This window comes from Grammomys surdaster, unplaced genomic scaffold, assembly GCF_004785775.1.
Source record: "Grammomys surdaster isolate TR1022 unplaced genomic scaffold, NIH_TR_1.0 125750, whole genome shotgun sequence".
NCBI lineage: Eukaryota > Metazoa > Chordata > Mammalia > Rodentia > Muridae > Grammomys > Grammomys surdaster.
Window position 1 is genome coordinate 1,342,558 of NW_021620582.1, and position 15,025 is coordinate 1,357,582.

Genomic DNA, 15,025 nt, shown 5'->3' on the forward strand with positions numbered 1-15,025 from the left:
TTCCTTACATAGGGTCACAGTGATTTCACAGTAAAGCCATGAAAACAATGAAGTTGTCAGTTGTCCTCAGTTCCATATACAAGTCATCATCTACATACTGTTTCATGTCATCTCCAGTAAGACATTCTGTGCCAAATATACCAGAAAAGATGGCATGACATCTAGATAACGTCTACCTAATACTATGGAAGGAGAAGTTATCAGAGGGCTACAGCCCTTTTATAACTCAAGATTTCTGGTAGAGAAAGATGATTAGAAAAGAAAGGAGAAAGCAAAGCCAGAACATGTAGATGATTTTCAGATTTTCACTATTCCAATCTAACCCCACAATCTCATCCACAGCCTTGGAGCACACTTCCTCCTGTGGCCTCTCCTTCCTCTTTGTCTTCATTTCCATAGGACTAAGCAGATCCTGATTTCTTCCCCACTATGGATCCTGTCACTCCATGCTTCTTTTAGTATATCTCCATCTTCATGCCAGCACCCAATACCAAGAAACACATTCTGTCTATAATCCTAGTCTTTAATACATGGCAGGATCTCAGAAACATTCTTTACCAGGCAACCCATAGTTACCGCACTCTTCCAAGAAGCATAGAGGGCAACAGAAACCAAGAACACATATCCAACAAAGACAAGACCAGAGTCCATCACCTAGAATTACAATGATCTCAAATCCAGATGCCTAGATTCCAGAATAAAAGCAACCAATAACAATCAGAATGATATCTCTCCACTAAAGACCAGAAACTCTGCTATAGAAGGTCCTGAGAAATGCGCTATAGCTAAAGAATAAGACAAGAACTTCAAAACAGATTTTGTGAATATGATAGAGGTCTTTCAACCTAAACCTAAAGATGGACATGCCTATAAAGGTAGAAAAATATTCCAGACTACCAAATAAATTAAACCAAAAAAAAGAAGTCCCTTCATCATAGAATAATCAAAACACTATACTCACAGAACATAAAGAATATTAAAAACTAAAAAGTGAAATACTGGACCTAGCAGCCATCATGAACCAAATGGATGCCAGATAGCTACAGAACATTTCACTCAAACACCAAAGAACACACTTTCTTCTCAGCACATCACAGAAATTTCTCTAAAACTGACCACATGATCAGTCACAGGTAAATATTATCAGACACAAGAAAATTAAAGTAACCCCTTGTATCCTACCAGACCACTGCAGATTAATGCTGGATTTCAGAAATAGCAGAAACAACAGAAAGCCTACAAACTCGTGGAAATTGAACAACTCTATATTAAATGATTACTGGTTCATGACCAAAATAAAGAAATTGAATGAATATACAACTCACCCAAATTCATGGAACATGATGAAAGCAGTGTAAGAGGAAAGTTTGTAGCACCAAGTACCCTCATAAAGAATTGGAGATATCCTATACTAATAGCTTAGTGGCACACCTGAAAGCACTAGAAGATAAAAAAAGTAAACAGACTCCAGAGTAGATCAAACTTAAGGCTAAAGGAGAGAGAGAGAGAGAGAGAGAGAGAGAGAGAGAGAGAGAGAGAGAGAGAGAGAATAATACAAAGAATCAACAACAAACCAACAGTTGGGTCTTTGAGAAGATCAACAAGAGAGACAACTCTTATGCACACTAACTAAAAGACACAGAGAGAATATCCAAATAAAATCAGAAATGAAAAGGGGGATATATCAACAAACACTATGGGAATTTAAAGAATCACTAGGTCTGTATTTAAAAACCTGTACACGTTCTCTTCTTGCTGAGTCCTATGGATCAAGCAGAGCTGCCCTGAAAACCTGCTACCCTACGAGACCTCCATTCTCCCACCACTTCTCTGCCCACCTCATTGGATCTACAGCTCCTAAACAATACAGACCTGCAGATATGTAACCATACAACCTAAGGATACCCATAAGAAGCCTGTCACACCAGGACCATTGAGGTTAAATCCCCTCCAAACACCTACTACAACAGCAACATCCAAGGACCAAAGCCATTTAGATGGGTAAAAGTCCTTAAAAAAACACAGTAAAAAAGCCAGGACAATATGATGCCTTCAGAGCATAGCTACCCTTCTACAGCAAGCCCTGGATATCTTAACACAACCAAAGCACAAGAAAATGACCTTAAATCTAATCTTATAAAGATGATAGAGGCCTTTAAAGAGGAAACAAATAAATCCCTTAAAGATATATAGGAAAATGCAATTAAACTGGTGAAGGAAATAAAATTGTGCAAGTCCTGAAATTCAAAGTACAAGCAATAAAGAAAACACAAAATGAGGGAATCCTGGAGATGGAAAACCTAGGGAATAGAACAGAAACAACAAATGAAAGCATCACCAGCAGAATACAGAAGATGGAAGAGAGAATCTTAGGTGTAGAAGATACAATAGAAGAAATTGATACATCAGCCAAAGAAAATGTTAAATCTAAAGAATTCCTGGCACAAAACATCCAGGAAATCTGAGATACCATGAAAAGACCTAAGAATAATAGGAATACAAGAAGGTGAAGAGTCCCAGTTCCAACGTCCAGAAAATATTTTTTACAAAATCATAGAAGAAAACCTTCCCAACCCAAAGAAAGAAATGCTTATAAGCATAAAAGAAGCTTATAGAACACCACCTAGACTGGATTAAGAAAGAAAATCCTCCCACCACATAAAAATCAAAACACAAATCTATAGAACAAAGAAAGAATATTAAAAGCAACAAGGGAAAAAGGTAACATACAAAAGTAGACCTATCAGAATTACACCCAAATTCTCAAGAGAGACTCTAAAAGCGAGAAGAACCTAGACAGATATCTTGCAACCTCTAATAAAACGAAGATGCCAACCTAGACTACTATACCCAGCAAAACTTTCTATCATCATAGAAGGAGAAAACAAGGTGCTCCATGACAAAAACCGGATTTAAACAATATCTATCCACAAATCCAGCCCTATAGAAAATACTAGAAGGAAAACTCTTAGATAACTTCATCCAAGAAAATACAAGAAATAAGTAATTCTATAGCAGCAAAAGCAAGAGAAGTACACACACACACACACACACACACACACACACACACACACAAGCACCTCCAACATCAAAATAACAGGACATAACAATCACTGAACATTAATGTCTCTCAATATCAATGGACTCAATCTCTCAATAAAAAACAGGCTAACAGAATGGATATGAAGACAAGATCTATCATTCTGATGCATACAAGAAACACATCTCAGGCATAAAGACACTACCTCAGAGTAGTGGACCAAAGTTTTCCAAGCACACAGATCCAAGATGCAAGCTGGAATAGCCATGATAATACCTAATAAAATAGACTTTCAACCAAAAATTATCTAAAGAGATAGGGAAGGGCACTTTATACTTAATCATCAGAAGAAAAATCTACCAAGACAGTATCTCAATTCTGAACATATATATCCCAAACACAAGGGCACCCACATTTTGCAGAAGAAATATTGCTAAATTTTAAATTACACATCGAAAGCACTGAGGGCCAGCAGAATGAATGCAAATATGCACCTTGGAGGTGGGATCTGTGGGGACACTTTAGAATCTACCAGAGACCTGGGAAGTGAGAGACTCTCAGAATTCAAAGGGAGAGACCTTAGATGAAATGTCCAACAGTGGGGAGAGGAAACTTGCAGGGTCTACCTCCAGTAGAAAGACACAGCATCAAGTGGAGGGATATGGTTACCATCCTACAGTCAAAAACTCTGACCCAGAATTGTTCCTGTCTAAAATAACTACAGGGACAAAAATGGAGAAGAGACTGAGGGAAAGGAGGTCCAATGACCAGCCAACTTGGGATCCATCTCAAGGGGAGGCTCCAAGCCATGACACTATTACTGATGCTATGGTGTGCTTACAGACAGGAGCCTAGCATGGCTGTCCTCTGAGAGGCCAACAAGCAGCTGACTGAGACAGACTCAGATACTTACACTCAACAAATGAACTGAAGTCAAGGACCCTTGTGGTTGCATTAGGGAAAAGCTGGAAAAAGCTGATGTTGTAAGAGATGGAGTGAGGGCCAGAGGGCAGGGGAATGAGTAGGGAATCTGCAGCTAGCAGGGGTGGAGGTAGTGGTAGTATTTCTAGGACATTCTAGATACCTGGGATTGGGGAGGGTCCCAGAAGTCAATATGGGAGACCTCAGCTGAGATGTATAACAGTGCTGATATGGAACCTGAAGAGGCCACCTCTTGTATCTAGGCAGGACCCCCAGTGATAAGGACATTACTGGAGGGATAAAGACATCAACCCACCCACAAAACTTTCAATTCCAATTTTGTCATATCTACAAGAAATAAAGGGACAAAAAACGGGGCAGAGACTGAGCAAATGGCTAACTAATAAGTGGCCAACTTGAGAACCATCCCATGGGTTTCTGTTATGTGTGCAGTCAGGAGCCTACCATAACTGTCCTCTGAGAGGCTCCATCCAACAACTGACTGAAACAGATGCAGAGATCCACAGCCAAACATTGGATAGAACTCAGGGACTCTTCTGGAACAATTGGGGTCCTAAAGGGGAGAGGAACTCCACAGGAAGATCAACAGATTCAACTAATCTTGACCCTTGGGGGCTCTCAGAGACTGAGACAGCAACCAAAGAGCATACATGGGCTGTACCAAGGCACCCAGTACATACATAACAGATGTACAGCTCAGACTTCATGTGGGTCCCCCAACAACTAGAGCAGGGGTTGTCTTTAAAGCTGTTGCCTGCTTATGGAATCTATTCCCCTAACAGGGTTGGTTTACCTGGTCTCCATGGGAGCGGATGTGCCTAACCCTGCAAAGACTATATGCCAGAGTTGTGGGATACCCAGAGGGTCCACCCTCTCAGAGCAGAAGGGGATGGGGTATAAAGGATGGGGAGTGTGTGTGTGTGTGAACAGGGAGAGGGTAGTGATCTGGATGTAAAATGAATAAACAAATAAATTAATGGGAAAAAAGTCTTGGAGAGATGAGAGACACAAAGGACATACCTAAACACACTAAAGTCAATATACAGCAAGCCTATGGCCAACATAAAATTAAATGGAGAGAAACTCAAAGCAATTCCATTAAAATGAGGAATAAGACAAGGATGTCCACTCTCACCATATCTATTCAACATAGTTCTTGAAATTCTAGGTAGAGCAGTAAGACAACAAAAGGAGATCAAGGGGATACAAACCGGAAAGGAACAAGTCAAGGTATCACTTTTCACAGAGGATGTGATAGTATACATAAGGAACCACAAAAACCCTACCACAGTGCTCCTACAGCTGATAAACATCTTCAGTAAAGTGATTGGATACAAGATTAACTAAAAACAAAACAAAACAAAAAACCAACCAACCAACAAACAAACAAACAGTGTCCCTCTCATATACAGATGACAAACTGACTGAGAAAGAAACTTGGGAAATATACCCTTCACAATAGTCACAAATAATATAAAATATCCTGGGGTAACTCTAATCAAGCAAGTGAAAGACCTGTTTGACAATACCTTCAAGTCTTTGAAGAAAGAAATTGAAGAGGATATCAGAAGACAGAAGGACTTCCCGGTCTCATGGTTTGATAAGATTAACATAGTAAAAATGGCTCTCTTGCCAAAAGAAATCTACAGATTCAATGCAATCACTATCAAAATTTCAACACAATTTCCTACCAACCTTGAAAGAGCAGTTTTCAATTTCATATGGGAAAACAAAAAACCCAGGATAGCTAAACCAATCTTGTAAAATAAAAGAACTTCCAGAGGTATCATCCCTAACTTCAAGTTGTACTACATAGCCATAATAAAAAAAAACCAGTATGGTATTGGCAAAAAACAAAACAAAAAATAAAATCAAAAAGCAAAAAACCAAAAACCCACCATCACCAAAAAACAACAAAACAACCAGACATGTTGATCAATGGAATCAAATTGAAGATGCAGACTTAATGTGCACACACTTATGGACACTTGGTTTTTGATAAAGAAGCCAAAAGTATATAGTGGAAAAAGGAAGCACCATTAACAAATGGTGCTGGTCTAACTGGACATCTGCATGTAGAAGAATGGGAATAGATCCATATTTATCTCCCTGCACAAAACTCAAGTCTAAGTGAATTAAAGACCTCAACATACAACCAAATAGACCGAACATCATAAAAAAGAAAGAGGGGGAATTGACTAGAATGTATCAGCACAGGAGACAACATCCTGAACAGAATACCAATGGTGCAGACACTAAGATCAACAATAAATAAATGGGACTTCATGTAAGGCAAAAGACTCCATCAAAATGGCAAAACAACAGCCTACAGAATGGGAAAAAGATTTTCACCAACTCAACATCTGAGAGGTGGCTAATATCCAAATTTTATAAAGAACTCAAGAAACTAAGGATCAAGAAACCAAATAATCCAATTAAAAATGGGGTGTAGTTCTAAATACAGAATTCTCTATCATCCTTAGCCATCTAGGAAATGCAAAGAAAAAGGAATCTGAGATTTCATCATACACTTTTCAGAGTGGCTAAGATTAAAATCACAAGACACCGCTCATGCTGGCAAGGATGTGGAACAAGGGGAACCCTTTGTTGCTAATGAGAATGCAAATTTATACAATCTATTTTGCATAACCATGGGCTTTTCCATCTGCACCTCATTCCCTAAGTAACAACTCTAGGAGTTACTATTTTTGAATAATTGCTTAGGCCTAGGTCATAAACTATATTTCATGAATAGCTTATAAATTAATTAACCTGTTTATTCTATGAGTGACACATAGCTGGTTACCTAGACTCAGTTTCATGTGTCTGTCTCCTCAGAGTTCAGGACAAACCTCTTTGTACACCCGACTCTATCTCAGAGTTCCTCTCTTCCCTACCAGAACTCCAACCTCCTCTTTCCTGCCTCAGCTACTAGGCCATTAAATTTTTATTGACAGGTGATGCTTTCATACAGTACACAAGATTCTACAACTTTGGAAATTAATATGATGGTTTCTCAGAAAATTGGAAATCTATCCCTCTCCTGAAAATATATCAAAGGATGTTTGTTCCTACCACAAGGACACTTGCTCAAGTATATTTGTAGCAGCTTTATTCATAATAGCAAGAAACTGGAAACAACCTAGATGTCTCTCAACCAAAGATTTGATAAAGAAAATGTGTTTCATTTACACAATGGAGTATTTCTCAGCTGTTGAAAAAAATGACATCATGAAATTTGTAGGCAAATGGATGCAACTGGAAAAAAAACATCCTAAATGAGGTAGTTCAGACTCACAATATACTCACTTATACGTTGATAATAGCTGTAAAAGATAATCACGATACAATCCACAGACCCAGAAAAGCTAAGTAATAAGGAGGGCTCAAGGAGGGGATTAGATTTTGTGGGTGTGGATGAGAACAGGAAGGATTAGGTAGGGCTAGCGGGAACTGATGCAGGGAGAGGATGCTGGGAGAAATATACTGGAGTTGTGGGGCTCTTCAATGGTTAGGTGGAGACCTAGCGCAATGGAAGCTCCTTAGAATCTGTGCAAGTGATCCTAGTGAGAATTCCTAGTAATGGGGGATAGGGAGCCTGAACTGATTATCTTCTATAGCCAGACAAGTCTTCCAGTGTAGAGACTGTGACACCAACCCAGCCACTAAAACTTTGACCTACAGTTTGTCCTGCCTGCAAGGAGTGCTGGGGTAAAGATGGCACAGAAGTGGGAGTGGCCAACCAATGTGTGGCCCAACATTAGTCCCATGTCAGGAGAGGGAGCTCATACCTGATACGGCCTGGAGGGCTGGCCAGGTCACAGAAGCTGGATAACAAAGAGATCTAGGACAGAAAAACAGACCAGATATGATTGGAGGGGGAAAAAAAGGCAATGAAATGATTCTGCTGTACTTGTAGACAGGAGCCTAACATAATTGCCATCAAAGAGGTTTTATCAGTCACAGATAGGAGTAGATGCAGATACTCACAGGCAAACATTAGGCAGAGTCCTGGGAATCCTACAGAAGAAGAAATGGAGGAAGGATTGTAGGAGCTAAAGGAATTGAGAACACCACAAGAAAATGGGCCACAGAATTGATTAACCAGAGCTTGTTGGGGGCCCACAGAGACTGAAGCAACCGTCACAGAGCCTGCATGGGTCTTCCCTAGATTCTTAGCAAATATGTTTATTTACTTGGAGTTTTTCTAGGACTCTGAGAAGTGGGAGCATGATCTGTGTCTGAGTATTTTGTCTGACCTTGGGACTTTTTTCCTCTTACTGGGCCTTGTCCATCCTTGATATGATGCTATGTACCTAGTCTTATTTTAACTCTTTATGTCATGTTTGGTTTAATATAACTGGAGGGCCCTCTCTCTTCTGAAGGTCATCCAAGGTGGAGTGGATCTTGGGGAGAGGGGAGGTTGTGGGATAATGGGAGAAGAGGGAGGGGAAATTGTAGTCAGGATGTAATATGGGAGAGAAGAATAAATAAGAAAAATACAAATCCTTTAAAAACAAAAAATAATCAAACAGTGTTTTTGTTAGGTAGATTGTCTATGGCTCTTGTGGAGAGCATTGTCAATCTACTTGGCAGAACTTACACACAAGTGTGTGTGTATGTGTGTGTATGTATGTATGTATGTATGTGTGTGTATGTGTGTAGGTGAACATGAAATAATACAATTCCTTGAGACTTTATCAAACATTCTTTGTATGTCTCTCTTTACCCTCTCTCCTTCTTTATTGACTTCCCTTTTCCTCCCCCTTTTAAATCTCCCTCCTCCTCCTCCTCCCTTCCTCCTCCTCTTTTCCATCTCCTCCTTTATATCTTCTATTTCCTGCTGTTCCCCTCTCTGGAGCTCGTTTACTTTCCTGGTATGTGTAGGTCAGTTTAGAACTCACATCTGAAGATTTTGAGCTAGGAACAATAGATCAGAGAGAAAATGAGACATTTGTCTTTCTAGGTCTGGTTTATTATTGAAAGGTGTATATTAGTTCAGTCAATTTTGTTGTATATTTACAGTTTGCATTCTTAGTTGTTCTTTGTGCTTCAGTAATGATCACTCCATATGTTTTCTTCCTATAGTTTTTATGCAATGTTTATACGTCCATTTACTCTGAAGTATTGCTTCTGGTATTCTTTGTATGGATGGTCTCATGTCTTTACTGTTTGCATTCTTAGTTGTTCTGTGTGCTTTAGTAATTATCACTCCATTTGTTTTCTGTCTAGAGTTTGTTGGCTAAGTCTTCATCCTGAAGTATTCCTTCTAGTATTCTCTGTATGGATGGTCTCATGAACATGGGTTCCTTTAGCCTGTTTGTATCACGTATGGCGTTTGCCCCTTCAACTATGGCAGATAGTCTATGCGGGGTACTGTAGTTTAGGTTGGTATGTATAGTCCTTTAGAACTTGGCATACATTGCTCTAGTCTCTGATAGCTTTTAATGTTTCCATTGAGAAATCGTGTTGTTCTGATGTGCTTTGCTTTATATAAAATTATTTTTTCTTGAAACATTCAATACTCTTCCTTAGTTCTGAATGTTTAGTGTTTTAACTATGATATTCTGTGGGTGTTTCTTTTATTTTCTTGTTTATGTGTTGTTTTTTGTATCTATGTGGGTGTGTTTTTCTTAGGATAAGGAGTTTTCTTTTATGATCATTTTGAAGAGGGATTCTATGCCATTGACCTGAGATTCTTCTCCATTAATGCCCATAATTTGAAGACATAGTTTTTTACTGTATTATTTGTTGTAGAAATTATTTAATCTCAATCATGGACTTCTACCTCTCCTTAGATCATTCAGTTCCCAGATAAAAAACATGCAACTTTTATCATTATAATAAACCTTATACAGCACTAGAGCTGGGCAGATAGGTACCATCTTTGCTATTATATCTATTTCTCTGACAGTAAACCATAATATAATTTTCCATTACTGTCTGGGATGTTCTTAACTCCAGTTGTCCAACCCTTATGGCCATGATATCAAGATTCTTATCCCATGGTGTCTTCTTCTCTCTCCACCTTCTTTTTCCTCCTGTAATTCTTTTCTGACCCCAAGCCCAGGAATCCCAAACCCTGTCTTGGTCTCTTCTGCAGAGCTATTGACTGTCAGAATCTTTATTTCACTAATAGTTTAAATTAAGGAACAAGGTCACATTGCATGTGAGGAATCTCTGAGATCAACTAGGACTTGGGGTCTAGTATTTAGCACTACAATACATAACAAAAGACCAAACCACAACATTAATTATTGTTATTTTATGTGTATATGTTTTACCTACAAGTGTCTGTGTATGTATGTGCTTGGTATCTGATGAGTCCAGAAGAAGATTTCAGATTCCCTAAAAGTAGAGGTAGAGCAGGTTGTGAGCAATCATATGGGAGCTAGGGGTTGAAGCTGGATCCTCTGGTAGGGCAGTAGGTGTGCTTAACTATCATGCCCTATCTATCAGATGTATACTTTTTATGTTGTACTACTGTTCTTGCATGTTCCTTTCTTGAGTTTGAAATTTCTCTCATATTCTTTTCAATCTCTGAGCCTTGATACTCTATCTTCTATTGATTCATTCTACTTGTTAGTCTTGCTCATGAGTTGCGTAATCTGTTATTAGTCCAGAAATCTAGGAGCATATGTGGTTAATAGCTTGGCTACCTTTGCATTGTCTGTGTGGCCAGAACCACAGCCATCCAATCCCCACCCTCATCCCCACCATTATCCTAAGCTTGTTTTTTTAAAAAAAGATTTATTTTTTTAAATTTTATGTATGTGAGTACACTGTCGCTGTCTTCAGGCATGCCGGAAGAGGGCATTGAATACATTACAAATGGTTATGAGCCACCATTTGGTTGCTGGGAACTGAACTCAGAACCTCTGGAAGAGCAATCAGTGCTCTTAACCTCTGATCCACCTCTCTAGCCACCTCCACCTCAACATTACTTTTATTGAACCCATCTTTATGGAGGGTGCCTCATGTACTTAATTTACCCGGATTTTCAATTTTGTCTTGTCCAATCTTTATTTAGTTTATTTTCTTTCTTGGGGAGAGTAAAGGATGCTTCATTGTGTATACAAAGATTGAGTTAATTATCAGCATAAAAGATTTCATCAAGTTGGGTTGCACTTATATATACCTTAAAACAATCCACTCAATTTCAAACTACCAAAGTATGAACCAACACTTGCTACTTACTTGTGTTGATCCAAACTTCCTTCTTGTTTCCACAGATGTTTACTTTTCCGGATGTGGAGATCTCACAGAGTCCTGCAGTAAGTCTGTTTCCTGACTTGTTTCTATGTGAACCTACCTAAGCTCTGGCATAGATATTCCTCTGGTATATACGGTTTGATGACTATGTTAGAAGTGGAGAGTCGGATAAAGTGAAAGGGTTAGGGAAGAAGAGAGAGAAGGAAGGAAGGGTAGAGGTGGAAAGGGGAGCGGTCAGAAAGTGGGAGGTTGAAAGAAAGCAGATCTAGAACTTTCACAGATCAATTCCACTCAGCAAAACTTAATCAAGATTAGGGAAAAATTAATTAGAGAAATGAACAAGTTCCCTAGGTTTTATTTAGAGTTTAGGCATTCCACTTAGCTTCATCTTCTGTACTGAGTGAAGTAAAGTTCTGTTTACACATAAGCTTGGTCCTGGCTCCAAATGCAATAAAGAATTCCAGGCCTTTCTATCTTTGACCTAGATAAACAGCATGAGCAAGCCATCTTTAAAGCTTGAAGATGTGTCACTGTGTTACACAGTATATGCACAACGAGATTTTGTTTTGTTTGTTGTTTTTTAATTTTGCATTTGTGGGGGAAGGGAGGTTACAAGGGAGGAAGCTGGATACAAAGCATCAGGGAGATGAATGGAATCGGGGCACATGATATGAAACTCACAAAGAATGAATAAAAATCTGAGAAACAAAAACTAAACTTGAGGATAGCTTTGAATGGGGATGTATGTGGTGACAAGGGTTAAAGTTATGCTGTACAAAAAGCCTCATGCAGATTTCCATTGCAGACTTTTCAAAGAGGATTTTTTAGTGCAGGTGACTGCTTATGTGTGAAACCTGTTATTACATAGAAAAAGGGTAACATCTGCTAAGTGTGAACACATGAGCTCACCTTTCTTTCCATCCTGACTTGGAGCAAATGTCTCTTCAAAACTCCAACTAAACTCTCAAGTGCTTTACTTTTTACTAGCTAAGTTAGAATACTTTGCAATTTGAATCTTTTCTTGGTCACTTTCGTGAGTCCACAAGATGGCAGTGTTTTCTTTGGGATTCTGAGCAAAGATCTCAAGAGGGAGAGAAGTGGAGCACGGCGTGGTATGGGGTGGGGTGGGGTGGAGAAGAAGGGTACAGGAAGAGGAGGAGTAGGTAGAGAAAGGGCTGGACAAAAGGCTTGGTGCTGCTGAGATCACGAAAAGAGTCTCTTTTTTAGTTGTCAACTTAGAGTTGAGGATCTCAGTCCTCAGTGAAGAGGAAGGAGGAGAGAATGAAATCTTTGAGTGTTTCACTAGTCATCCTGTGGTTGCAGTTAAACTGTAAGTTTTGAAATTCCTTTGGAATCTAGGTGTGATATATAAAGTTATTGCCTGCTCCAGGCTAATGTTAGAAACACAGATGTTTTAAATCTCTAGTTAGGAAGTGCGAAGCCCACGGAATCGTCATTCTATAATGTTAGTACCCATATGTACCTAGTCTTGATTGTCTGACTTTTATCTTTCTTTACAGGGGTGAGCAGCCAGCAGAAGGTGCAACAGAATCCAGAATCTGTCATTGTCCCAGAGGGAGACATGACCTTTCTCAACTGCACTTTTAGCAGCAGTGCTTCTCAGTCCTTCTGGTGGTACCAACAGCATCCTTCGAAAGTCCCGAAGGCACTGATATCCATATTCTCTGATGGCAACAAGAAAGAAGGCAGATTCACAGTTCACCTCAATAAAGCCAGCCTACGTGTTTCCCTGCACATCAGAGACTCCCGTCCTGGTGACTCTGCTCTCTACTTCTGTGCAGTGAGCACACAGTGCTCCCCAGGCACCTGCAGCCTGCATGCAAACCTATTGTACAGCAGCTAGTACTGACATAGATCATAGAACACCCAGTGGAGAGATTCGATTTCTATTCTTTATATAGTGGGATTTATTAGGAAGAAGAAAGAGGTCTTTATTGACTGGGAAAATATTTTAACAGTAAAAAAAGCCCTGTAATCCTGATGGGAAAGGCGCATTACTGGTTTAGTTGAAACATTTTCCACTTTTGGAATATTTTACCTTCTTATATGCCGATGGTTATACAACAATGTACACACTATTAATGTGCATATTTTGTTGAGTTGGAAGACAAATACATGGCCATGAGACTTGCCACATGTCGTGTCATAAAGACAACCATCAACTCTACAGCACTGTGTCTTCTTTACTTTTAAAATCTTTCAATAAGAAATATTTGTTTTCTAACTTTTGAAAACTAGCTAACAAAGTAGCAGGATTTTCTATGGCAGTTTCATACATACTTAATTTTGGTTGATGCGTTCCCAAGCTTATACCCTCTACCATTGACGTGTTTCCCATTCTGACATAAAACTTACTGTTTTCAGTAGTCCCCTTGCACTTCCATACCTTGTGCTCCATTGCCTTCCTAGTTATCTTCCTGAATGCTCCCTTTTTCCTTTGTGGGTGGCTTTCTACACACACTCATAGTCTCATGAGTACATAAAGATAAAAATTAGAAGCTAACAGAAACTAAACCGAGACATTTTGAAATTAACAGAAGTTATGAACCAAATGGACTTAACATATATCTATAGAACATTTCATCCTAAAACAAAGAATATACCTTTTTATCAGCACCTCATGGTACCTTCTCCAAAATAGACCATATAATTGGTCACAAAACAGGCCTCTACAGATACAAAAAGATTGAAATAATCCCTTGCATCGTATCAGATCACCACGGACTAAGGCTGGTCTTTAATAATGACAAAACCAATGGAAAACCCACATGCACATGGAAACTGAACAACTCTCTATTCAATGATGACTTGGTCAAGGAAGAAATAAAGAAAGAAATTAAAGATTTTTTAGAATTTAATGAAAATGAGGACACATCATACCAAAACTTGTGGGACTCCATGAAGGCATGGAGGAAACCTCCAATGGGAAAACTCATAGCTCTAAGTGCCTACAAAAAGAAACTGGAGAGAGCACACACTAACAACTTAACAGCACAACTAAAAGCTCTAGAACAAAAAGAAGCAAATAAACCCAAGAGGAGTAGAAGGCAGGAAATAATCAAACTCAGGGCTGAAATGAACCAAATAGAAACAGAAAGAACAACACAAAATATCAACAAAACCAGGATCTGGTTCTTTGAGAAAATCAACAAGATAGATAAACCGTTAGCCAGATTAACCAGAGGGCACAGAGACAGTATCCAGATTAATAAAATCAGAACTGAAAAGGAAGACATAATAACAGAAACTGAGGAAATTCAAAAAATCATCAGATCCTACTACAAAGGCCTATACTCAACAAAACTGGAAAACCTGGATGAAATGGACAACTTCCTAGACAGATATCAGGTACCAAAGTTAAATCAGGAGCAAATAAACCATCTAAACAGTCACATAACCCCTATGGTAATAACAGCAGTCATTAAAAGTCTCCCCACCAAAAAAAGCCCAGGTCCAGATGGTTTTAGTGCAGAATTCTATCAGACCTTCAAGGAAGACCTAATACCAATTCTCTTCAAACTAATCCACAAAATAAAAACAGAAGGAACACTACCCAATGCATTCCATGAAGCTACAATTACACTCATTCCCAAACCTGACAAAAACCCAACAAAGAAAGAGAACTTCAGACCAATCTCCCTTATGAACATCGTTGCAAAAATACTCAATAAAATTCTAGCAAACCGAATCCAAGACCACATCAAAACAATCATCCATCATGATCAAGTAGGCTTTATCCCAGGAATGCAGGGATGGTTCAATATTCGGAAACCCATCAATGTAATCCACTATATAAACAAACTTAAAGAA

At 38.9% G+C, this 15,025-nt stretch overlaps 1 gene segment (V, D, J or C); it reads left to right on the forward strand.

Annotated features, from left to right (window-relative positions):
- The first annotated feature begins 12,423 nt into the window (after positions 1-12,423).
- Positions 12,424-13,058, forward strand: LOC114639699. The segment is given in 2 exon segments: positions 12,424-12,524; positions 12,715-13,058. Coding segments are annotated over 2 exon segments (393 nt in total).
- Positions 13,059-15,025: the final 1,967 nt, after the last annotated feature.